This window comes from Pseudophryne corroboree, chromosome 1, assembly GCF_028390025.1.
Source record: "Pseudophryne corroboree isolate aPseCor3 chromosome 1, aPseCor3.hap2, whole genome shotgun sequence".
Classification (NCBI taxonomy): Eukaryota; Metazoa; Chordata; class Amphibia; order Anura; family Myobatrachidae; genus Pseudophryne; species Pseudophryne corroboree.
Genome location: NC_086444.1, coordinates 1,151,200,169 through 1,151,226,607, shown reverse-complemented (window position 1 = coordinate 1,151,226,607; position 26,439 = coordinate 1,151,200,169). Strand labels below are relative to the sequence as shown.

General features: G+C 47.9%; 1 protein-coding gene across 2 annotated transcripts in view; it reads left to right on the top strand.

Annotated features, from left to right (window-relative positions):
* Nucleotides 1–26,439, top strand: part of HAUS3 (HAUS augmin like complex subunit 3) — an 82,217-nt gene that overhangs the window by 14,835 nt on the left and 40,943 nt on the right. For both annotated transcript variants that reach the window (XM_063924764.1, XM_063924760.1), the window contains exon 2: nt 11,285–12,200. In XM_063924764.1, coding sequence (XP_063780834.1) covers nt 11,304–12,200 — 897 coding nt within the window. In that variant the 5' untranslated portion in view covers nt 11,285–11,303. The remainder of the gene's footprint in view (nt 1–11,284; nt 12,201–26,439) is intronic.

Here is a 26,439-nt window from a genome sequence, read left to right as displayed (position 1 = left end):
ACCCCCCAGGGGGTCGACACCAGAATGGATGCCTTTATTTGTGGAATTACGTGATGGTTTATCTTCCCTTAAACAGTCAGTTGAGGACATGAGGCGGCCGGACAATCAATTAATGCCTGTCCAGGCGCCTCAAACACCGTCAGGGGCTGTAAAACGCCCTTTGCCTCAGTCGGTCGACACAGACCCAGACACGGGCACTGATTCCAGTGACGACGGTAGAAATTCAAACGTATTTTCCAGTAGGGCCACACGTTATATGATTTTGGCAATGAAGGAGACGTTACATTTAGCTGATACTACAGATACCGTAAAACAGGGTATTATGTATGGTGTGAAAAAACTACAAACAGTTTTTCCTGAATCAGAAGAATTAAATGACGTGTGTGATGAAGCGTGGGTTGCTCCTGATAAAAAGTTGATAATTTCAAAAAAGTTATTGGCATTATACCCTTTCCCGCCAGAGGTTAGGGCGCGCTGGGAAACACCCCCTAAGGTGGACAAGGCGCTCACACGCTTATCCAAACAAGTGGCGTTACCCTCTCCTGAGACGGCCGCACTTAAGGATCCATCAGATAGAAAGATGGAAGTTATTCAAAAGAATATATACACACATGCAGGTGTTATACTACGACCAGCTATAGCAACTGCCTGGATGTGCAGTGCTGGAGTAGTTTGGTCAGAATCCCTGATTGAAAATATTGATACCCTAGATAGGGACAATGTTTTACTGTCGTTAGAACAAATAAAGGATGCATTTATCTATATGCGTGATGCACAGAGGGATATTTGCACACTGGCATCTCGGGTGAGTGCTATGTCCATTTCAGCCAGAAGAGCCTTATGGACACGACAGTGGACAGGCGATGCGGATTCAAAACGTCACATGGAGGTTTTGCCGTATAAAGGGGAGGAGTTATTTGGAGTTGGTCTATCAGACTTGGTGGCCACGGCTACTGCCGGGAAATCCACTTTTTTACCTCAAGTCACTCCCCAACAGAGAAAGGCACCGACCTTTCAACCGCAGCCTTTTCGCTCCTACAAAAATAAGAGAGCAAAGGGCTTGTCGTACCTGCCACGAGGCAGAGGAAGAGGGAAGAGACACCAACAGGCAGCTCCTTCCCAGGAACAGAAGCCCTCCCCGGCTCCTGCAAAAACCTCAGCATGACGCTGGGGCCTCTCAAGCGGACTCGGGGACAGTGGGGGGCCGTCTCAAAAATTACAGCGCGCAGTGGGCTCACTCGCAGGTAGACCCCTGGATCCTGCAGATAATATCTCAGGGGTACAGGTTGGAATTAGAGACGGATCCTCCTCATCGTTTCCTGAAGTCTGCCTTACCAACCGTCTCTTCCGAAAGGGAGAGGGTGTTGGAAGCCATTCACAAGCTGTACGCTCAGCAGGTGATAGTCAAAGTACCCCTATTACAACAAGGAAAGGGGTATTATTCCACTCTATTTGTGGTACCGAAGCCGGATGGCTCGGTAAGGCCTATTCTAAATCTGAAGTCCTTGAACCTCTACATAAAAAAGTTCAAGTTCAAGATGGAGTCACTCAGAGCAGTGATAGCGAACCTGGAAGAAGGGGACTTTATGGTATCCTTGGACATCAAGGATGCGTATCTACACGTTCCGATTTACCCCGCACACCAGGGGTACCTCAGGTTCATTGTTCAAAACTGTCACTATCAGTTTCAGACGCTGCCGTTCGGATTGTCCACGGCGCCTCGGGTCTTTACCAAGGTAATGGCCGAGATGATGATTCTTCTTCGAAGAAAAGGCGTATTAGTTATCCCATACTTGGACGATCTCCTAATAAGGGCAAGGTCCAGAGAACAGCTGGAGACAGCTTTAGCACTATCTCAAGAGGTGCTAAGACAACACGGGTGGATTCTGAATATTCCAAAATCCCATTTAATCCCGACAACTCGTCTGCTGTTCCTAGGAATGATTCTGGACACGGTTCAGAAAAAGGTTTTCCTTCCAGAGGAAAAAGCCAAGGAGTTATCCGATCTGGTCAGGAACCTCCTAAAACCAGGAAAAGTGTCAGTACATCAATGCACAAGAGTCCTGGGAAAAATGGTGGCTTCTTACGAAGCAATTCCATTCGGCAGATTCCATGCAAGAATATTCCAAAGGGATCTGTTGGACAAATGGTCAGGGTCGCATCTGCAGATGCACCTGCGAATAACCCTGTCACCAAAGACAAGGGTGTCACTTCTGTGGTGGTTGCAGAAGGCTCACCTATTAGAAGGCCGCAGATTCGGCATTCAGGATTGGATCCTGGTGACCACGGACGCCAGCCTGAGAGGCTGGGGAGCAGTCACACAAGGAAGAAACTTCCAGGGAGTATGGACGAGTCTGGAAAAGTCTCTTCACATAAACATTCTGGAACTAAGAGCAATCTACAATGCTCTAAGCCAGGCGGAACTTCTCCTGCAAGGAAAGCCGGTGTTGATTCAGTCGGACAACATCACGGCGGTCGCCCATGTAAACAGGCAGGGCGGCACAAGAAGCAGGAGTGCAATGGCAGAAGCTGCCAAGATTCTTCGCTGGGCGGAGAATCACGTGATAGCACTGTCAGCAGTGTTCATCCCGGGCGTGGACAACTGGGAAGCAGACTTCCTCAGCAGACACGATCTTCATCCGGGAGAGTGGGGTCTACATCCAGAAGTCTTCAACATGTTAATAGACCGTTGGGAAAGACCAATTGTAGACATGATGGCGTCTCGCCTCAACAAGAAACTGGACAAATATTGCGCCAGGTCAAGAGATCCACAGGCAATAGCTGTGGACGCACTGGTAACTCCTTGGGTGTACCAGTCAGTGTATGTGTTTCCTCCTCTGCCGCTCATACCAAAGGTATTGAAGATCATACGGCAAAGAAGAGTAAGAACAATACTAGTGGTTCCGGATTGGCCGAGAAGGACTTGGTATCCGGAACTTCAAGAGATGCTCACGGACGAACCGTGGCCTCTACCTCTGAGAAGGGACCTGCTACAGCAGGGTCCCTGTCTTTTTCAAGACTTACCGCGGCTGCGTTTGACGGCATGGCGGTTGAACGCCAGATCCTAAAAGGGAAAGGCATTCCAGAAGAAGTCATTCCTACCTTGATTAAGGCACGGAAGGAAGTCACCGTGAAACATTATCACCGCATTTGGCGAAAATATGTAGCGTGGTGCGAGGATCGGAGGGTTCCGACGGAGGAATTCCAACTGGGTCGTTTCCTACATTTCCTGCAATCAGGATTATCTATGGGTCTCAAATTGGGATCCATTAAGGTTCAAATTTCGGCCCTGTCAATATTCTTCCAAAAAGAATTGGCCTCTGTCCCTGAGGTCCAGACTTTTGTCAAGGGAGTACTGCATATACAGCCTCCTGTGGTGCCTCCGGTGGCACCGTGGGATCTAAATGTAGTTTTAGATTTCCTCAAATCCCATTGGTTTGAACCATTGAAAAAGGTGGATTTGAAATATCTCACATTGAAAGTGACTATGTTACTAGCCCTGGCCTCTGCCAGGAGAGTATCTGAATTGGCGGCTTTATCTTATAAAAGTCCTTATCTAATCTTCCATTCGGATAGGGCAGAACTGCGGACTCGTCCGCATTTTCTCCCTAAAGTGGTATCAGCATTTCATCTGAACCAACCTATTGTGGTGCCTGCGGCCACTAGCGACTTGGAGGACTCCAAGTTGTTGGACGTTGTCAGAGCCTTAAAAATATACATTGCAAGGACGGCTGGAGTCAGAAAATCTGACTCGCTGTTTATATTGTATGCACCCAACAAGTTGGGCGCACCTGCTTCAAAGCAGTCGATTGCTCGTTGGATTTGTAACACAATTCAACTTGCACATTCTGTGGCAGGCCTGCCACAGCCTAAAACTGTAAAAGCCCACTCCACAAGGAAGGTGGGCTCATCTTGGGCGGCTGCCCGAGGGGTCTCGGCATTACAACTCTGCCGAGCAGCTACGTGGTCGGGGGAGAACACGTTTGTAAAATTTTACAAATTTGATACCCTGGCAAAGGAGGACCTGGAGTTCTCTCATTCGGTGCTGCAGAGTCATCCGCACTCTCCCGCCCGTTTGGGAGCTTTGGTATAATCCCCATGGTCCTTTCAGGAACCCCAGCATCCACTTAGGACGATAGAGAAAATAAGAATTTACTTACCGATAATTCTATTTCTCGGAGTCCGTAGTGGATGCTGGGCGCCCATCCCAAGTGCGGATTATCTGCAATACTTGTACATAGTTATTGTTAACTAATTCGGGTTATTGTTAAGGAGCCATCTTTAAGAGGCCCTTTCTGTTGTCATACTGTTAACTGGGTTTAGATCACAAGTTGTACGGTGTGATTGGTGTGGCTGGTATGAGTCTTACCCGGGATTCAAAATGCCTCCCTTATTGTGTATGCTCGTCCGGGCACAGTACCTAACTGGAGTCTGGAGGAGGGTCATAGGGGGAGGAGCCAGTGCACACCACCTGACCTAGTAAAGCTTTACTTTTTTGTGCCCTGTCTCCTGCGGAGCCGCTATTCCCCATGGTCCTTTCAGGAACCCCAGCATCCACTACGGACTCCGAGAAATAGAATTATCGGTAAGTAAATTCTTATTTTCTCTGACGTCCTAAGTGGATGCTGGGGACTCCGTCAGGACCATGGGGAATAGCGGCTCCGCAGGAGACAGGGCACAAAATTAAAAGTTTGACCACTAGGTGGTGTGCACTGGCTCCTCCCCCTATGACCCTCCTCCAAGCCTCAGTTAGGTTTTTGTGCCCGGCCGAGAAGGGTGCAATCTAGGTGGCTCTCCTAAAGAGCTGCTTAGAATAAAAGTTTGTTAGGTTTTTTATTTTCAGTGAGTCCTGCTGGCAACAGGCTCACTGCAACGCGGGACTAAGGGGAGAAGAAGCGAACTCACCTGCGTGCAGGATGGATTGGCTTCTTAGGCTACTGGACACTAACTCCAGAGGGACGATCACAGGTACAGCCTGGATGGGTCACCGGAGCCGCGCCGCCGGCCCCCTTACAGATGCTGAAGAGAGAAGAGGTCCAGAAATCGGCGGCTGAAGACTTCCCAGTCTTCTTAAGGTAGCGCACAGCACTGCAGCTGTGCGCCATTGCTCTCAGCACACTTCACACCGCGGTCACTGAGGGTGCAGGGCGCTGGGGGGGGGGCGCCCTGGGCAGCAATGTAATTACCTTTACTGGCTAAAAATACATCACATATAGCCCCTGGGCTATATGGATGTATTTAACCCCTGCCAGGATTACAGAAAAAAACGGGAGAAGAGCCCGCCGTGAAGGGGGCGGGGCCTATCTCCTCAGCACACAGCGCCATTTTTCCCACACAGCTCCGCTGGTGGGAGGGCTCCCAGGCTCTCCCCTGCACTGCACTACAGAAACAGGGTTAAAACAGAGAGGGGGGGCATTTTTTGGCGATATTATTATATATTAAGCTGCTATAAGGGAAAACACTTACTATAAGGTTGTCCCTGTATAATTATAGCGCTTTGGTGTGTGCTGGCAAACTCTCCCTCTGTCTCCCCAAAGGGCTAGTGGGGTCCTGTCCTCTATCAGAGCATTCCCTGTGTGTGTGCTGTGTGTCGGTACGTGTGTGTCGACAGGTATGAGGACGATGTTGGTGTGGAGGCGGAGCAATTGCCTGTAATGGGATGTCACCCCCTAGGGAGTCGACACCGGAATGGATGGCTTTATTTATGGAATTACGTGATAGTGTCAACACGCTACAAGGTCGGTTGACGATATGAGACGGCCGGCAAACCAATTAGTACCTGTCCAGGCGTCTCAAACACCGTCAGGGGCTTTAAAACGCCCATTACCTCAGTCGGTCGACAGACACGGACACTGACTCCAGTGTCGACGGTGAAGAAACAAACGTATTTTCCAGTAGGGCCACACGTTACATAATCACGGCAATGAAGGAGGCGTTACATATTTCTGATACTACAGGTACCACAAAAATGGGTATTATGTGGGGTGTGAAAAAACTACCTGTAGTTTTTCCTGAATCAGATGAATTGATTGAAGTGTGTGATGAAGCGTGGGTTACCCCCGATAGGAAGTTGCTAATTTCAGAGAAGTTATTGGCATTATACTCTTTCCCGCCAGAGGTTAGGGCGCGCTGGGAAACACCCTCTAGGGTAGATAAGGCGCTCACACGCTTATCAAAACAAGTGGCGTTACCGTCTCCTGATACGGCCGCCCTCAAAGATCCAGCTGATAGGAGGCTGGAAAATACTCTAAAAAGTATATACACACATACTGATGTTATACTGCGACCAGCAATCGCCCCAGCATGGATGTGCAGTGCTGGGGGGGTTTGGTCGGAATCTCTGACTGGAAATATTGATACCCTGAATAGCGACAATATTTTATTGACTATAGAGCATTTAAAGGATGCATTTTCTTTATATGCGAGATGCACAGAGGGATATTTGCACTCTGGCATCAAGGGTAAGTGCGCTGTCCATTTCTGCCAGAAGAAGTTTATGGACGCGACAGTGGTCAGGTGATGCGGATTCCAAGCGGCATATGGAAGTTTGCCGTATAAAGGGGAGGAATTATTTGGGGTCGGTCTATCGGACTTGGTGGCCACGGCAACAGCCGGAAAATCCACCTTTTTTACCTCAGGTCACCTCCCAACAGAAAAAGACACCGTCTTTTCAGCCTCAGTCCTTTCGTTCTCATAAGAACAAGCGGGCAAAAGGCCATTCATATCTGCCTGAGGCAAAGGAAAGGGTAAGAGACTGCAGCAAGCAGCTCTTTCCCAGGAGCAGAAGCACTCCCCCGCTTCTGAAAAGTCTTCAGCATGTCGCTGGGGCCTTACAAGCGGACTCAGGTCCGGTGGGGGGGTCGTCTCAAGAATTTCAGCGCGCAGTGGGCTCACTCGCAAGTCGACCCCTGGATCCTGCAGGTAGTATCACAGGGGTACAGATTGGAATTCGAGACGTCTCTTCCTCGCAGATTCCTGAAGTCTGCTTTACCAACATCTCCCTCCGACAGGGAGACGGTGTTGGAAGCTATTCACAAGCTGTATTCCCAGCAAGTAATAGTCAAGGTACCCCTACTACAACAAGGAAAGGGGTATTATTCCACGCTGTTTGTGGTACCGAAGCCGGATGGCTCGGTGAGACCTATTCTAAGTCTGAAATCTTTTGAACACTTACATACAAAGGTTCAAGTTCAAGATGAAATCACTCAGAGCTGTGATAGCGAATCTGGAAGAAGGGGACTTTATGGTGTCCTTGGACATCAAGGATGCTTACCTCCATGTCCCAATTTGCCCTTCAAACCAAGGGTACCTCAGGTTCGTGGTACAAAACTGTCACTATCAGTTTCAGACGTTGCCGTTTGGATTGTCCACGGCACCCCGGGTCTTTACCAAGGTAATGGCCGAAATGATGATTCTTCTTCGAAGAAAAGGCGTATTAATTATCCCTTACTTGGACGATCTCCTGATAAGGGCAAGATCCAGAGAACAGTTAGAGGCCGGTGTAGCACTAACCCAAGTAGTGCTGCAACAGCACGGGTGGATTCTAAATTTTCCAAAATCCCAGCTGAGCCCGACGACACGTCTGCTGTTCCTAGGGATGATTCTGGACACAGTTCAGAAAAAGGTTTTTCTCCCGGAGGAGAAAGCCAGGGAGTTATCCGAGCTAGTCAGGAACCTCCTAAAACCAGGAAAAGTGTCAGTGCATCAATGCACAAGAGTCCTGGGTAAATGGTGGCTTCTTACGAAGCGATTCCATTCGGCAGATTCCACGCAAGAACCTTTCAGTGGGATCTGCTGGACAAATGGTCCGGATCGCATCTTCAGATGCATCAGCGGATAGCCCCGTCTCCAAGGACAAGGGGGTCTCTTCTGTGGTGGTTGCAGAGTGCTCACCTTTTTGGAGGGCCGCAGATTCGGCATTCAGGACTGGGTCCTGGTGACCACGAATGCCAGCCTGAGAGGCTGGGGAGCAGTCACACAGGGAAGAAATTTCCAGGGAGTGTGGTCAAGCCTGGAGACTTCACTTCACATAAATATACTGGAGCTAAGGGCAATTTACAATGCTCTAAGCCTGGCAAGACCTTTGCTTCAGGGTCAGCCGGTGTTGATCCAGTAGGGCAACACCACGGCAGTCGCCCACGTAAACAGACAGGGCGACACAAGAAGCAGGAGGGCAATGGCAGAAGCTGCAAGGATTTTTCACTGGGCAGAAAATCATGTGATAGCACTGTCAGCAGTGTTCATTCCGGGAGTGGACAACTGGGAAGCAGACTTCCTCAGCAGACACGATCACCACCCGGGAGAGTGGGGACTTCATCCAGAAGTCTTCCACATGATTGTGAACCGTTGGGAAAAACCAAAGGTGGACATGATGGCGTCCCGCCTCAACAAAAAACTGGACAGGTATTGCGCCAGGTCGAGAGACCCTCAGGCAATAGCTGTGGACGCGTTGGTAACACCATGGGTGTACCAGTCAATGTATGTGTTCCCCCCTCTGCCTCTCATACCCAAGGTACTGAGAATTATAAGGCGAAGGGGAGTAAGAACGATACTCGTGGCTCCGGATTTGCCAAGAAAGACTTGGTACCCGGAACTTCAAGAGATGCGCACGGAGGATCCGTGCACTCTACCTCTAGACTTACCGCGGCTGCGTTTGACGGCATGGCGGTTGAACGCCGGATCCTGAAGGAGAGGGCTCCGACGGAGGAATTTCAACTGGGTCGATTCCTACATTTCCTGCAAACAGGATTGTCTATGGGCCTCAAATTGGGGTCCATTAAGGTTCAAATTTCGGCCCTGTCGATTTTCTTCCAGAAAGAATTGGCTTCAGTTCCTGAAGTCCAAGCTTTTGTCAAAGGAGTACTACATATACAGCCCCGGTTGTGCCTCCAGTGGCACTGTGGGATCTCAATGTAGTTTTGGGATTCCTCAAATCCCATTGGTTTGAGCCACTCAAATCGGTGGATTTGAAATATCTTACATGGAAAGTGACCATGCTACTGGCCCTGGCTTCGGCCAGGAGAGTGTCAGAATTGGCGGCTTTTTCGTACAAAAGCCATATCTGATTTTCCATTGGGACAGGGCAGAACTGCGGACGCGTCCTCAGTTTCTCCCTAAGGTGGTATCAGCGTTTCACCTGAACCAACCTATTGTGGTGCCTGCGGCTTCTAGCGACTTGGAGGACTCCAAGTTGTTCGACGTTGTCAGAGCCTTAAAAATATATATATATATTTCAAGGACGGCTGGAGTCAGAAAGTCTGACTCGCTGTTTATACTGTATGCACCCAACAAGCTGGGTGTTCCTGCGTCTAAGCAGACGATTGCTCGTTGGATTTGTAGCACAATTCAACTTGCGCATTCTGTGGCAGGCCTGCCACAGCCAAAATCTGTAAATGCCCACTCCACAAGGAAGGTGGGCTCACCTTGGGCGGCTGCCCGAGGGGTCTCGGCATTACAACGCTGCCGAGCAGCTACGTGGTCAGGGGAGAACACGTTTGTAAAATTCTACAAATTTGATACCCTGGCTAAGGAGGACCTGGAGTTCTCTCATTCGGTGCTGCAGAGTCATCCGCACTCTCCCGCCCGTTTGGGAGCTTTGGTATAATCCCCATGGTCCTGACGGAGTCCCCAGCATCCACTTAGGACGTCAGAGAAAATAAGAATTTACTTACCGATAATTCTATTTCTCGTAGTCCGTAGTGGATGCTGGGCGCCCATCCCAAGTGCGGATTGTCTGCAATACTTGTACATAGTTATTGTTACAAAAATCGGGTTATTATTGTTGGAAGCCATCTTTTCAGAGGCTCCTCTGTTATCATGCTGTTAACTGGGTTCAGATCTCAAGTTGTACAGTGTGATTGGTGTGGCTGGTATGAGTCTTACCCGGGATTCAAAATCCTTCCTTATTGTGTACGCTCGTCCGGGCACAGTATCCTAACTGAGGCTTGGAGGAGGGTCATAGGGGGAGGAGCCAGTGCACACCACCTAGTGGTCAAACTTTTAATTTTGTGCCCTGTCTCCTGCGGAGCCGCTATTCCCCATGGTCCTGACGGAGTCCCCAGCATCCACTACGGACTACGAGAAATAGAATTATCGGTAAGTAAATTCTTATTTTTTCACTTCTCCAGGCTTAATCTGCCCCAGTGTTTGAAGCTGGGTTGTCTTATCTAGGGCGATGGTTACGAATCATCAAAGCTTTTTAGTCCAATGAAAATTCCATTTGACATCAGCAGTCCAGTGTACTCCTCCATTGGCTGGCGATGGTCCGTTGGTGATGCAGTGATGTGTTTTCTTTTCTCCACTCTGCACAGGTACGGGTCGTTGGGTCGACTCAACTTAGGTCAACAGTCATTATGTCGACCACTGAAGGTCAACATGGGCATTGGGTAGACATGCATTAGGTCGACAGGTGAAAAGGTCGACATGAGTTTTTGGACTTTTTTTTGCTGTCTTTTTCTTTGTAAAGTGACGGGGAACCCCAGTTAGTGCACTGTGTCCCCTCGCATGGCTTGCTTCGCTCGCCGTGCTTCGGGCTAGGTGCCTCGCTCCGCTCGGCACAGGTTACTGTTCCAAATCGTAGTACACATGGATCATCAAGTATGGGAAAATAAAAAAAAAACAGAAAAAAAAATTGTGAAAAACTTGTTGATTTTTTGACCTGTCGACCTAGTACGTGTTGACCTTCAGTGGCTGTCGACCTAACGACCCTATCCCCTCTGCACTGAGAGCACCTAACCAGTTGAAAGCTGTCCCACATACACATAGGACTGCAGATTCTGATGTTGACATGAAGGAACAGTTCGGCAATAAACCATTCTACACTGACCCAGGTCTGTTCTGCGCATGCATTATCCATCAGTAGTTAACCATGCAATGGTTACATACCGTTGATAGGATTTGTGCAATGGCGGGGAAAGAAGGCACAATTTGTTAATATCCATCTGTAGTCTTAGACCCCTGTACTGGCCACAGATGTCCCAGGATGAGTAAAGATTTTCCTATGTGTAATGTTGATGTAGGTGGTTCAGGCACAGAAAAACCAGCATGCATGGACATTAATCCTTACAGAATGTCCTTTTGTCCTTTGGGAATGATAAGTACTGCACTTCCAATACTTGGGTGGTCATTATCCACGCAAGTATACAAAATAAATGTCTAAACACAGAGAAAATAGTGGACACAATAGTGTGCAGTACAGTACGATAAAGTATAGCGTCTTAATTAATGGAAGATATTCCTTCTCAACTGACTTTAAAAATTTATTTATTTATTTTTCCATTTGTAGAATTCCTAAATTGACAATCATGAGTTGTGGGGACAGGTTTGTGCAGACATTGGGGAAGGTAGCCTATCCTAAAGCCTCCAAGCTGGAAGGAGAAGACTTTGACTGGCTGTTTGAAAACATGCATGTGAAATCATTCCTAGACTGGTTCTGTGTCACCTTGACCGAGCGAAATGTTGTTTCGGAGGAGAAATTACAGGCCTTTAATGACTTGAAGGAATCCGGAAAAGCTGTTCTGGATGAAAAGGCTTTAGAGGAGGTGACGAAAACTTGTAAACCATCCGGCTCAAAGGATCCTATGGAAGAAATGGCCATAGAGAAGCTAGAGGAAGAACTTCATGCACTGCAGGCGTTACGGAATCTCCACATACAGAGGCGCAATAAGCTCCAGATGATGGCTTCTGCCAACGTACACTCCTGCTTGAAATTCAAAGGTACAGAAGATGAGGAGGCCAAATCACTGAAAGAAACTCTGAGTGTCCTGCAGGTCACAAGTAACAAGCTGAATCACGAGCTCCAGACTGTTGTCAATGGCATTCAGAAGTTAATGGCATTCTATGCTCCCCATGAAACGGGTTCTATGTTATCAATGCCAATTTTCCTCTTTCAGGTGCTCCTAGATAAGTATCTGTCATGTGAAGAACAAAGCACTGCCGCCCTCACTCTATTTACTAAAGAACATTTTTTTGAGGGCTTCTCTAAATGTGTTAAGGGTTCAGACAATGACTTTCAGCTTGTTCAGCTGGATGGAAACGCCTGCGATGACACGGCCCTCGAGGACAAGTGCCAAGAGATGATGAGGCTACAGCTGGCTTACATCAGTGCAAAACACAAGCTGATACAGACAAAGGCAAAACACTCCAGCTTGAAGGCTGGTGTAACATGGGTGGACAGTAATGCTAGAGTAATGCAGAGCAAGGTAAGAGAATAGTGCAGATGTTCCCAAAAGCGGTCCTTAAGGCACTCTAACGGTCCAGGTTTTTAAGTATATCCATGCTTATCCACAGGTGACTGAATTAGTTCCTCAGTCAATTTGATTTAACCATCTGTGCTGAGCCATGGATATTTTTAAAACAGGGACTGTTATGGTGCCTTGTAGACCGCGTTTTGGAAACCTATACTATAGTGTATGTTGCATTATACATAACTAAGGATCACCTCTATAATTAAGGACTATTTCATGACCATAAATATAATACATTTTTGAGATGTATCTGAGATAGATAGATAGATAGATATATAGCGGCACTCTAAAATAAAGGACAGTAGTACACTGCTATAAAGCTTTATAGTAGTGTACTACTGTTCTTTATTTTGGAGTGCCGCCGTACATAGATTGTGTTACCTGCTACCTGACGGCAGCAGGAGTTGTTGGCACCCAGCACCTTACACAGATTTTCTCTATCGTCCTAGTGGATGCTGGGGTTCCTGAAAGGACCATGGGGAATAGCGGCTCCGCAGGAGACAGGGCACAAAAGTAAAGCTTTCCGATCAGGTGGTGTGCACTGGCTCCTCCCCCTATGACCCTCCTCCAAGCCAGTTAGATTTTTGTGCCCGGCCGAGAAGGGTGCAATCTAGGTGGCTCTCCTAAAGAGCTGCTTAGAGAAAGTTTAGCTTAGGTTTTTTATTTTACAGTGAGTCCTGCTGGCAACAGGATCACTGCAACGAGGGACTTAGGGGAGAAGAAGTGAACTCACCTGCGTGCAGGATGGATTGGCTTCTTGGCTACTGGACATCAGCTCCAGAGGGACGATCACAGGTACAGCCTGGATGGTCACCGGAGCCTCGCCGCCGGCCCCCTTGCAGATGCTGAAACATGAAGAGGTCCAGAATCGGCGGCTGAAGACTCCTCAGTCTTCTAAAGGTAGCGCACAGCACTGCAGCTGTGCGCCATTTTCCTCTCAGCACACTTCACACGGCAGTCACTGAGGGTGCAGGGCGCTGGGAGGGGAGCGCCCTGGGAGGCAAATGAAAACCTATTTGGCTAAAAAATACCTCACATATAGCCTCCGGGGCTATATGGAGATATTTAACCCCTGCCAGAATACACTAAAGAGCGGGAGACGAGCCCGCCGGAAAAGGGGCGGGGCCTATCTCCTCAGCACACAGCGCCATTTTCCTTACACAGCTCCGCTGGTCAGGACGGCTCCCAGGTCTCTCCCCTGCACTGCACTACAGAAACAGGGTAAAACAAGAGAGGGGGGGCAAAATAGTGGCAAAAATTATATTATAAAAGCAGCTATACAGGGAGCACTTATTATAAGGCTATCCCTGTCATATATAGTGCTTTTGGTGTGTGCTGGCAAACTCTCCCTCTGTCTCCCCAAAGGGCTAGTGGGGTCCTGTCTTCGTTAAGAGCATTCCCTGTGTGTCTGCTGTGTGTCGGTACGTGTGTGTCGACATGTATGAGGACGATATTGGTGTGGAGGCGGAGCAATTGCCAAATATGGGGATGTCACCTCCTAGGGGGTCGACACCAGAATGGATGCCTTTATTTATGGAATTACGGGATAGTGTCAACACGCTAAAGCAGTCGTTTGACGACATGAGACGGCCGGACAATCAGTTAGTGCCTGTCCAGGCGCCTCAAACACCGTCAGGGGCTGTAAAACGCCCTTTGCCTCAGTCGGTCGACACAGACCCAGACACAGGCACTGATTCCAGTGGCGACGGTGACGAATCAACCGTATTTTCCAGTAGGGCCACACGTTATATGATTTTGGCAATGAAGGAGGCGTTACATTTAGCTGATACTACAGGTACCACTAAACAGGGTATTATGTGGGGTGTGAAAAAACTACCTATAGTTTTTCCTGAATCAGAAGAACTAAATGATGTATGTGATGAAGCGTGGGTTGCCCCCGATAAAAAGATGCTAATTTCAAAGAAGTTATTAGCTTTATACCCTTTCCCGTCAGAGGTTAGGGCGCGCTGGGAAACACCTCCTAGGGTGGATAAGGCGCTCACACGCTTATCTAAACAAGTGGCGTTACCCTCTCCTGAGACGGCCGCACTTAAAGATCCAACAGATAGGAGGATGGAAAATATCCAAAAAAGTATATACACACATACAGGTGTTATACTACGACCAGCTATAGCGTCAGCCTGGATGTGCAGTGCTGGAGTAGTTTGGTCAGAGTCCCTGATTGAAAATATTGATACCCTGGATAGGGACAATGTTTTACTGTCTTTAGAGCAAATAAAGGATGCATTTCTTTATATGCGTGATGCACAGAGGGATATCTGCACACTGGCATCACGGGTAAGTGCTATGTCCATTTCGGCCAGAAGAAGTTTATGGACGCGACAGTGGTCAGGCGATGCGGACTCAAAACGGCATATGGAAGTTTTGCCGTATAAAGGGGAGGAGTTATTTGGAGTCGGTCTATCAGATTTGGTGGCCACGGCTACAGCCGGGAAATCCACCTTTTTACCTCAAGCTACTCCCCAACAGAAAAATACACCGACTTTTCAACCGCAGCCCTTTCGTTCCTTTAAAAACAAGAGAGCAAAGGGATATTCATATCTGCCACGAGGCAGAGGAAGGGGGAAGAGACACCAACAGGCAGCTCCTTCCCAGGAACAGAAGCCCTCCCCCGCTTCTACAAAAGCCTCAGCATGACGCTGGGGCTTCTCAAGCGGACTCGGGGGCGGTGGGCGGTCGTCTCAAGAATTTCAGCGCGCAGTGGGCTCACTCGCAGGTAGATCCCTGGATCCTGCAGATAATATCTCAGGGGTACAGGTTGGAACTAGAGACAGATCCGCCTCGCCGTTTCCTGAAGTCTGCTTTACCAACGTCCCCCTCCGAAAGGGAGACGGTTTTGGAAGCCATTCACAAGCTGTACTCTCAGCAGGTGATAGTCAAGGTACCTCTTCTACAACAGGGAAAGGGGTATTATTCCACTCTATTTGTGGTACCGAAGCCGGACGGCTCGGTAAGACCTATTCTAAATCTGAAGTCCTTGAACCTGTACATAAAGAAGTTCAAGTTCAAAATGGAGTCACTCAGAGCAGTGATAGCGAACCTGGAAGAAGGGGACTTTATGGTGTCCTTGGACATCAAGGATGCGTACCTCCACGTTCCAATTTACCCCTCACACCAGGGGTACCTCAGGTTCGTTGTACAAAACTGTCACTATCAGTTTCAGACGCTGCCGTTCGGATTGTCCACGGCACCTCGGGTCTTTACAAAGGTAATGGCCGAGATGATGATTCTTCTTCGAAGAAAAGGCGTATTAATTATCCCATACTTGGACGATCTCCTAATAAGGGCAAGGTCCAGAGAACAGCTAGAGAGGGGATTAGCACTGTCTCAAGAAGTGCTAAAACAGCACGGCTGGATTCTGAATATTCCAAAATCCCAGTTAATGCCGACAACTCGTCTGCTGTTCCTAGGGATGATTCTGGACACGGTTTAGAAAAAGGTTTTTCTCCCGGAGGAAAAAGCCAAGGAGTTGTCCGAGCTTGTCAGGAACCTCCTAAAACCAGGAAAGGTGTCTGTACATCAATGCACAAGAGTCCTGGGAAAAATGGTGGCTTCTTACGAAGCAATTCCATTCGGCAGATTCCATGCACGAATTTTCCAGAGGGATCTGTTAGACAAATGGTCAGGGTCGCATCTTCAGATGCACCAGCGGATAACCCTGTCTCCAAGGACAAGGGTATCTCTTCTGTGGTGGTTGCAGAGTGCTCATCTATTGGAGGGCCGCAGATTCGGCATACAGGATTGGATCCTGGTGACCACGGACGCCAGCCTGAGAGGCTGGGGAGCAGTCACACAAGGAAGAAACTTCCAGGGAGTGTGGACGAGCCTGGAAACGTCTCTTCACATAAACATTCTGGAACTAAGAGCAATCTACAATGCTCTAAGCCAGGTAGAACCTCTGCTTCAAGGAAAACCGGTGTTGATCCAGTCGGACAACATCACGGCAGTCGCCCATGTAAACTGACAGGGCGGCACAAGAAGCAGGAGTGCAATGGCAGAAGCTGCAAGGATTCTTCGCTGGGCAGAGAATCATGTGATAGCACTGTCAGCAGTGTTCATCCCGGGAGTGGACAACTGGGAAGCAGACTTCCTCAGCAGACACGACCTTCACCCGGGAGAGTGGGGACTTCATCCGGAAGTCTTCCACATGCTGGTAACCCGTTGGGAAAGACCAATGGTGGACATGATGGCGTCTCGCCTCAACAAAAAACTGGACAGGTATTGCGCCAGGTCAAGAGATCCGCAGGCAATAGCTGTGGACGCGCTGGTAACGCCTTGGGTGTACCAGTCGGTGTATGTGTTTCCTCCTCTGCCTCTCATACCAAAAGTATTGAGAATTATACGGCAAAGAGGCGTAAGAACGATACTAGTGGTTCCGGATTGGCCAAGAAGGACTTGGTACCCGGAACTTCAAGAGATGATCACGGAAGATCCGTGGCCTCTACCTCTAAGGAGGGACTTGCTTCAGCAGGGTCCCTGTCTGTTTCAAGACTTACCGCGGCTGCGTTTGACGGCATGGCGGTTGAACGCCGGATCCTAAAGGAAAAAGGCATGCCGGAAGAAGGCATGCCGGAAGAAGTCATTCCTACTTTGATTAAAGCAAGGAAGGAAGTAACCGTGCAACACTATCACCGCATTTGGCGAAGATATGTTGCGTGGTGCGAGGATCGGAGTGCTCCGACGGAGGAATTTCAACTGGGTCGATTCCTACATTTCCTGCAATCAGGATTGTCTATGGGTCTCAAATTGGGATCTATTAAGGTTCAAATTTCGGCCCTGTCGATTTTCTTTCAAAAAGAATTGGCTTCAGTTCCTGAAGTCCAGACTTTTGTTAAGGGAGTGCTGCATATACAGCCTCCTGTGGTGCCTCCAGTGGCACCGTGGGATCTCAATGTGTTTTTGGAATTTCTAAAATCTCATTGGTTTGAACCACTAAAAAAGGTGGATTTAAAATATCTCACATGGAAAGTGACCATGTTACTAGCCCTGGCTTCGGCCAGGAGAGTGTCAGAACTGGCAGCTTTATCTTACAAAAGCCCATATCTGATTTTCCATTCGGACAGGGCAGAACTGCGGACTCGTCCGCATTTTCTCCCTAAGGTGGTGTCAGCATTTCATCTGAACCAGCCTATTGTAGTGCCTGCGGCTACAAGTGACTTGGAGGACTCCAAGTTACTGGACGTTGTCAGAGCATTAAAAATATATATTGCAAGGACAGCTGGAGTCAGAAAATCTGACTCGTTGTTTATATTGTATGCACCCAACAAGATGGGTGCTCCTGCGTCTAAGCAGACGATTGCTCGTTGGATCTGTAGCACAATCCAACTTGCACATTCTGTGGCAGGCCTGCCACAGCCTAAATCTGTAAAGGCCCACTCCACAAGGAAGGTGGGCTCATCTTGGGCGGCTGCCCGAGGGGTCTCGGCATTACAACTTTGCCGAGCAGCTACGTGGTCAGGGGAGAACACGTTTGTAAAATTTTACAAATTTGATACTCTGGCTAAGGAGGACCTGGAGTTCTCTCATTCGGTGCTGCAGAGTCATCCGCACTCTCCCGCCCGTTTGGGAGCTTTGGTATAATCCCCATGGTCCTTTCAGGAACCCCAGCATCCACTAGGACGATAGAGAAAATAAGAATTTACTTACCGATAATTCTATTTCTCGGAGTCCGTAGTGGATGCTGGGCGCCCATCCCAAGTGCGGATTATCTGCAATAATTGTACATAGTTATTGTTAACTAATTCGGGTTATTGTTTAGGAAGCCATCTTTCAGAGGCTCCTCTGTTATCATACTGTTAACTGGGTTTGATCACAAGTTGTACGGTGTGATTGGTGTGGCTGGTATGAGTCTTACCCGGGATTCAAAATTCCTCCCTTATTGTGTACGCTCGTCCGGGCACAGTACCTAACTGGCTTGGAGGAGGGTCATAGGGGGAGGAGCCAGTGCACACCACCTGATCGGAAAGCTTTACTTTTGTGCCCTGTCTCCTGCGGAGCCGCTATTCCCCATGGTCCTTTCAGGAACCCCAGCATCCACTACGGACTCCGAGAAATAGAATTATCGGTAAGTAAATTCTTATTTTAAGCAAATGAGTGCCGGTATCATATATATAATTTTTTATTTTTATTTTTTTATTTTTTTTACAAAACTGAAATATTTTCAGCGCTTACAGCTTTATAACATTGTGGCGGAAAATCATGGGTAAGGTTACTATAATATCCTTCTGTATGTTCTGTGTCTGGCTAAATTCAACCCTGCATTTCACCTGGTTTTAATGAGCGACAGAACCTGTGTAAATCATGGCAACCCTACCTATGTAGATTTTTTGCCACCGTGTTATAAATTCTTTAAGAACTAGAAATCTTTCCACTTTTTGGAATATATACAGTGTATATCTATTACATGGTGTATGTCAGACTCTGCGTTCTCAAGGATTTTATTAAAGGAGTTGTGAAATTTTGGACAACACCTCTTTTGGAAGCACCCACATTTGGTTCTTTTGTGAGTGTCCTAATCCAGAGTTTTCCAAACTATGAGATTACATTACAGTCTATGTTTTAAGGAAATCCATTTTTGAGTCCAGATGGTTAAGTCAGATTGACTGAGGTACTAATTAAGGGTTCTGGTATGAATGGTCGACAGTGTTACGGTCAGCAGTCATTATGTCGACCACTATGGGTCGACATTAACATGTTTGACATGGACTAATAGTTGACACATGAAAGGTCGACACAAGAAAAGGTCGACATAGATTTTTGAACTGTTTTTAGTGTCACTTTTTATGTAACATGACCAGGAACCCAATTAGTGTACTGCGCCCCCTTGCATGCTGCGGGCAAGGTGCCTCGTTCTGCTACCGCTGCGCTCGGCACAGGTTACTATTCCCAATCGTAGTCCATGTAGATGGTAAAGTATGATAAAGTTAAATCTAATTTCCCCCCAAAAAAAGCTGTGTTGACGTGTCATGTGTCGACCATCTGTCCATGTCGACCAATAGTGGTCGACCTAATGAGTGTTGACCTTAACATTGTCGACCATCTGAACGGATACCCTAATTAAGTCTGAAAAGTAAATAGATCACAAACTGTGCGCCACAACAAACCAGCCAAAGAAAATAGGTGGTGGAAAAAGTGTCACCTACACTTTGGAATGGACAAATAGAAATAGTTACCACCCTGATTCTCAGGCGCTTTCAAAAGAGCACAGTGATGTTCAATCTCTCAGAATCTTTGGGAAATATTCAACCTTTTAAAATGAAAAGAGACACTAACATAGCATAATACTGTTATAACAATTGATTTGAATGTATGAGGGGGGAGATCCAGACTCGTACCCAAACTGGTGGTCTACCGTGGTAGACAAAAGCGCAGTATAGAGAGCGGATCACCATCCGTACTTGCTATAGTTCTTATGGATATCCTCCTTATTTCCTCAACCGTGATAACGTGGATAAAATGGATCTCAAATAGCGTTATACCATTTAAAAATGTATTACCACATACAACATATATTAAAATAAAATAAACCCCTTTGACAGATGGGTTCTCACCAGACAAGATGGTCTACCAAGAATAGTAGACAACAGCGTTTGTTATATGAGAAAAACAACCAGGCGTCCCCAGGAGTCGTCATAAACAGCCAAGTGAGAGCTCCACTTGTCCCCTGCTACCTCCACCTTATTTTATTTTAATATATGTTGTATGTGGTAATAAATTTTTAAATGGTATAACGCTATTTGAGATCCATTTTATCCACATGTTATCACGGTTGAGGAAATAAGGAGGATATCCATAAGAACTATAGCAAGTACGGATGGTGATCCGCTCTCTATACTGCACATTTGTCTACCACGGTAGACCACCATTTTGGGTACGAGTCTGGATCTCCCCCCTCATACATTCAAATCAATTGTTATAACAGTATTATGCTATGTTAGTGTCTCTTTTCATTTTAAAAGGTTGAATATTTCCCAAAGATTCTGAGAGATTGAACATCACTGGGCTCTTTTGAAAGCGCCTGAGAATCAGGGTGGTAACTATTTCTATTTACCCTAATTAAGTCACCTATGCTTATGCATGGATTGCCTTAAAACCTGGCCTATAATAGCAGTGTGTGGCAAACTCAGTCTTAATCCAACACTGGAACCCAATTTTTGCAGCTGTGAATGATATCGCTCGGGGCTATCCTATTAGCCCCAATAAGGCGGCACGAACTGCGGTTTATCAGGAATTGTGTTATCTTCTGCAGCACCGGATTCTGACTCCTGACAGCTCCCGGTGCAGACAGCTTTGGTTCCCCTGTCACGTGACTGCTGCTGGGGGTAGGGAAAGAGGACAAGACACTGCATCGGGTCCGCCATCATTTGACACCCGCAGGGGGTCACGGAGCTGAGTGCCGAGTTCCAGGCTGCTGCTGCGGGCATAAGACACTGACTAGAGAGGTCGCCGCTGCTTATCGGGATTTGATTTCACCTGCCTCAGACAGGCAAAACAAAATCCCTGATAAGCGCCGGCTTTTTGGGTCCTCGACGGCATAAACACACAGGTTTCACTGAACCTGTGTGTTTTCGTCCGAAAAACTTTATTTTTTTATTTTTTTTTACAGATCTAATTGGATGTGCTGTAAAAAAAAATCAGGAAAAATCTCGATAAACTCCCATTATTTGATTCCGCTGTTTTGTCGCGGGTAAGTGGATACCGCCATACCTGAGAAACTTGTTTTGTTAAGAGGGTGGTATGATCTGATTTGACGGCCACAGCCCATGTACACTCAAGTGCCAGATTCGCTGTACTCCTTCCGCCCTGGCAGATTTAAATGTCCTCCCCTGCCTTTACCATCACTAAGGGGTATACTCAGTAGATGCCGGATCCTTTCCGACGGAAAGTATCCGACATCTAAGTATTCAATGAGTGGCCAAATCTTGTCGGATTTGGCCGATCTCAACGATCTCAACCCGACTTTTTTGAAAGTCGGATTGACATTGTCGGAAACGGGGCTAAAACCTGACGGATTTAACCGCGTTTCTGACTACATGCGTGGATCAGTGGCTGAAGCCACCGATTCGCGTGCTTTCCGACAAGTTGGAATTTCCAACTTGTCTGTAAAACAGAGCCGGCATTGAATAGTTCGGAACCCCTTCCGACCTAAACAAGTCGGAAACTGCCGTCTTTCCGATAAGACGGCAGTTTCCGACTTCAATTGAATACTCCCCTAAACATCACTCAGGATCTACCCCTATAGCTGTTATATAATGCAGGCTGGCAGCTGCTTTAGGTTAAGTAGATGAATACAAAATGTGATCATTTTAAAATGGCATTAATAATTTATAGACGCACCCTAAATTGAGTTGCACTTCATCATTTAAATCCTAACCCATGGGTGAGACCCCCCGCTTCTATAACTAAGGAGTAATAACAATTGATTATGATCAAGGTCTGTTTTAAAGCTGTCCACAAACAATGTACGAGGGTGGCTCAGTAAGTAAGGGAACAAGACCGCTGGTGTGTAATGTTCTTTTTCAGTCTGATCACCCACCAGAACAGAACAGGTAGACCACTGCTACCCCTCACCGCCATTAGAGTGCACCTCATATCAGTCATACTGTCCCAACATCCGGTGTAAGATGGTGGGACTGGCGGAAACATGGTCACAGATTGAGGTGCGTAGTGTGATCAGATCTGCTTCTAGAGGGCACATCAGCAGCTAACGTCATGTCACGGAAACAGGTTTGGGTTTGGTGCACTGCCTTTGATGACAGCACGACAGACGTTTAATATGAGGACCATAGGCATCCTCCCTATAGCCCTGACCTGGCACCAAATGATTTCCATCTCTTTGGACCATTGAAGAAGCTCCTGGGTGGAAGACGATTTGCAGCATATGGTGAAGGTCAGCAAGCCGTCATGTCCTGGCTTCAGGAGCTTGACACTGATTTCTTCTTTGCCGTGATAGATGCCTTGGTGTACCGTTAGAACAGATGCTCAAACAAATATGGGCACTATGTGGAAAATTAATCTATACCAAGGCCATACTACTGGTTATATGTATACTGTATGTACGAGTTGAAAAAACTGATGCAATGAGATCTTGTTAGCCTTAATTATTGAACCACCCTTGTATCATCATCATCATCGTAATCAGCAATTGCTCAACATTGTAATGTGTGTGGATCCCCCCAAAAAATCTGATTGAAGTTATTTTATTGGGGGGTAGGGATGAAATAATATTTAAAAATACTCAATCCCAGGTTTGTACTCCCTATTTAGAGTTTTCTCTGACGTCCTAGTGGATGCTGGGAACTCCGTAAGGACCATGGGGAATAGCGGGCTCCGAAGGAGGCTGGGCACTCTAGAAAGATCTTAGACTACCTGGTGTGCACTGGCTCCTCCCACTATGACCCTCCTCCAAGCCTCAGTTAGATTTCGTGCCCGGCCGAGGTTGGATGCACACTAGGGGCTCTCCTGAGCTCTTAGAAAGTTATAGTCTTAGAATTTGTTATTTTCAGTGAGACCTGCTGGCAACAGGCTCACTGCAGCGAGGGACTAAGGGGAGAAGAAGCGAACTCGCCTGCTTGCAGCCGGATTGGGCTTCTTAGGCTACTGGACACCATTAGCTCCAGAGGGATCGACCGCAGGCCCAGCCTTGATGTTCGGTCCCGGAGCCGCGCCGCCGTCCCCCTTACAGAGCCAGAAGCAAGAAGATGGTCCGGAAAATCGGCGGCACGAAGACATCCTGTCTTCACCAAGGTAGCGCACAGCACTGCAGCTGTGCGCCATTGCTCCTCATACACACTTCACACTCCGGTCACTGAGGGTGCAGGGCGCTGGGGGGGGGCGCCCTGAGGCAGCAATAAAAACACCTTGGCTGGCTAAAATACCTCAATATATAGCCCCTGGGGCTATATATGAGGTAAATACCCCTGCCAGAATCCCATAAAAAGCGGGAGAATACGCAGCGAAAAAGGGGCGGAGCCTATCTCCTCAGCACACTGGCGCCATTTTTCCCTCACAGCTCCGCTGGAAGGAAGCTCCCTGGCTCTTCCCTGCAATTCTACAGTACAGTAAGAGGGAAAAGAGAGGGGGGGGCATTAAAATTGGCACTGTATACAGTATATTATATTTGAAAAGCAGCTATTAGGGACATAACTCAGTTAGTCCCTGTATATATATATATATAGCGCTCTGGTGTGTGCTGGCATACTCTTACTCTGTCCCCCCAAAGGGCTTTTGTGGGTCCTGTCCTCTGTTTGAGCATTCCCTGTGTGTGTTGAGTGTGCCGGTACGGCTGTGTCGACATGTTTGAGGAGGATAATGATGTGGAGGGGGAGCAGATGCCTTTAGCAGGGATGTCACCCCCTGGGGGTCAGACACCTGAGTGGATGGTATTATGGCAGGAAATGAGTGCACGTATAGACTCCTTACATAAAAAAATTTGACGACATGCCGACTGTGGGACAGCCGAGTCTTCAGCTCGTGCCTGTCCAGGTGTCTCAAAAGTCATCAGGGGCTCTGAAACGCCCGCTATCTCAGGTGGCACAAGTAGATGTCGACACGGATACTGACACCAGTGTCGACGACGATGAGTCAAATTTAATGCCCGTTAAGGCCATTCACTGCATGATTGAGGCAATGAAAGAGGTGTTAAATATTTCTGATTTACATCCAGGTACCACAAAAAAGGGTATTATGTTTGGGGAGAAAAAACTACCTGTAGTTTTTCCCCCGTCAGATGAATTAAATGAAGTGTGTGAAGAAGCGTGCGCTTCCCCTGATAAGAAATTGGTAATTCCTAAGAAGCTACTAATGGCGTTCCCTTTCCCGCCAGAGGATAGGTTACGTTGGGAAACACCCCCGAGGGTGGATAAAGCGCTCACACGTTTGTCTAAAAAGGTGGCACTACCGTCCCAGGATACGGCCGCCCTTAAGGAACCTGCTGATAGAAAGCAGGAGGCGATCCTGAAGTCTGTATATACACACTCAGGCATTATACTCAGACCAGCTATTGCGTCAGCATGGATGTGCAGTGCTGCCGCTGCGTGGTCAGATAAACTGTCAGAAAATATTGACACGTTAGACAGAGACACGATCCTGCTAACAATTGACCATATCAAAGACTCAGTCTTATACATGAGAGATGCACAGAGGGAAATCTGCCGGCTGGCATCTAAAGTAAGTGCATTATCCATCTCTGCTAGGAGATGCTTATGGACTCGCCAGTGGACTGGAGATGCAGATTCCAAAAGGCACATGGAAGTTTTGCCTTATAAGGGGGAGGAATTATTTGGGGATGGTCTCTCCGACCTAGTTTCCACAGCAACGTCTGGGAAGTCAGCATTTTTACCCCATGTCCCCTCACAGCCTAAGAAGGCGCCATTTTATCAGGTTCAGTCCTTTCGGTCCCAGAAAAACAAGCGGGGAAAAGGAGGGTCTTTTCTGTCAAGAGGCAGAGGCAGGGGAAAAAGGCTGCAGCAAACAGCAGGTTCCCAGGAACAAAAGTCCTCCCCCGCTTCCTCTTCCAAGTCCGCCGCATGACGGTGGGGCTCCACAGGCGGAGCCAGGTACGGTGGGGGCCCGCCTCAGGAATTTCAGCGATCAGTGGGCTCGCTCACAGGTGGATCCCTGGATCCTTCAAATAGTATCTCAGGGATACAGGCTGGAATTCGAGGCGACTCCACCCCGCCGTTTCCTAAAATCCGCCTTGCCGATTGCTCCCTCAGACAGGGAGGCGGTGCTAGCAGCAATTCACAAGCTGTATTCCCAGCAGGTGATAATCAAGGTACCCCTACTTCAACAAGGCCGGGGTTACTATTCCACACTATTTGTGGTGCCGAAACCGGACGGTTCGGTGAGACCCATTTTAAATTTGAAATCCTTGAACACATACATAAAAAAATTCAAGTTCAAGATGGAATCGCTCAGGGCGGTTATTGCAAGCCTGGACGAGGGGGATTACATGGTATCCCTGGACATCAAGGATGCTTACCTGCATGTCCCCATTTACAATTCTCACCAGGAGTACCTCAGATTTGTGGTACAGGATTGCCATTACCAATTCCAGACGCTGCCGTTTGGACTCTCCACGGCACCGAGGGTATTTACCAAGGTTATGGCGGAAATGATGATACTCCTTCGAAAAAAGGGAGTTTTAATTATCCCATACTTGGACGATCTCCTAATAAAGGCACGATCCAAGGAACAGTTGTTAGTGGGAGTAGCACTATCTCAGGAAGTGCTGAGCCAGCACGGCTGGATTCTGAATATCCCAAAGTCACAGCTGGTCCCCACGACACGTCTAATGTTCCTGGGAATGATTCTGGTCACGGCCCAGAAAAAAGTGTTTCTCCCGGAGGAGAAAGCCAGGGAGTTGTCTTCTCTAGTCAGAGACCTCCTAAAACCAAAACAGGTATCGGTGCATCACTGCACGCGGGTCCTGGGAAAGATGGTAGCTTCTTACGAAGCAATTCCATTCGGCAGGTTCCATGCCAGAATTTTTCAGTGGGACCTGTTGGACAAGTGGTCCGGATCGCATCTTCAGATGCATCGTTTAATAACCCTGTCTCCACGAACCAGGGTGTCTCTTCTGTGGTGGCTGCACAGTGCTCATCTTCTGGAGGGCCGCAGATTCGGCATACAGGACTGGGTCCTGGTGACCACGGATGCCAGCCTAGGAGGCTGGGGGGCAGTCACAAAGGGAAGAAATTTCCAAGGACTATGGTCAAGTCAGGAGACTGCCCTTCACATAAATATTCTGGAACTAAGGGCCATTTACAATGCCCTAAGTCAAGCAAAATCCCTGCTCCTACACCAGCCGGTGCTGATCCAGTCAGACAACATCACGGCAGTCGCCCATGTGAATCGACAGGGCGGCACAAGAAGCAGGACGGCGATGGCAGAAGCCACAAAAATTCTCCGATGGGCGGAGAGTCATGTACTAGCACTGTCAGCAGTGTTCATCCCGGGAGTGGACAACTGGGAAGCAGACTTTCTCAGCAGGCACGACCTCCACCCGGGAGAGTGGGGACTTCATCCAGAAGTCTTCCAAATGATTGTAAATCAATGGGGTCGTCCACAGGTGGACATGATGGCGTCCCGCCTAAACAAAAAACTAGAGAAGTATTGCGCCAGGTCAAGAGACCCTCAGGCGATAGCTGTGGACGCTCTAGTGACACCGTGG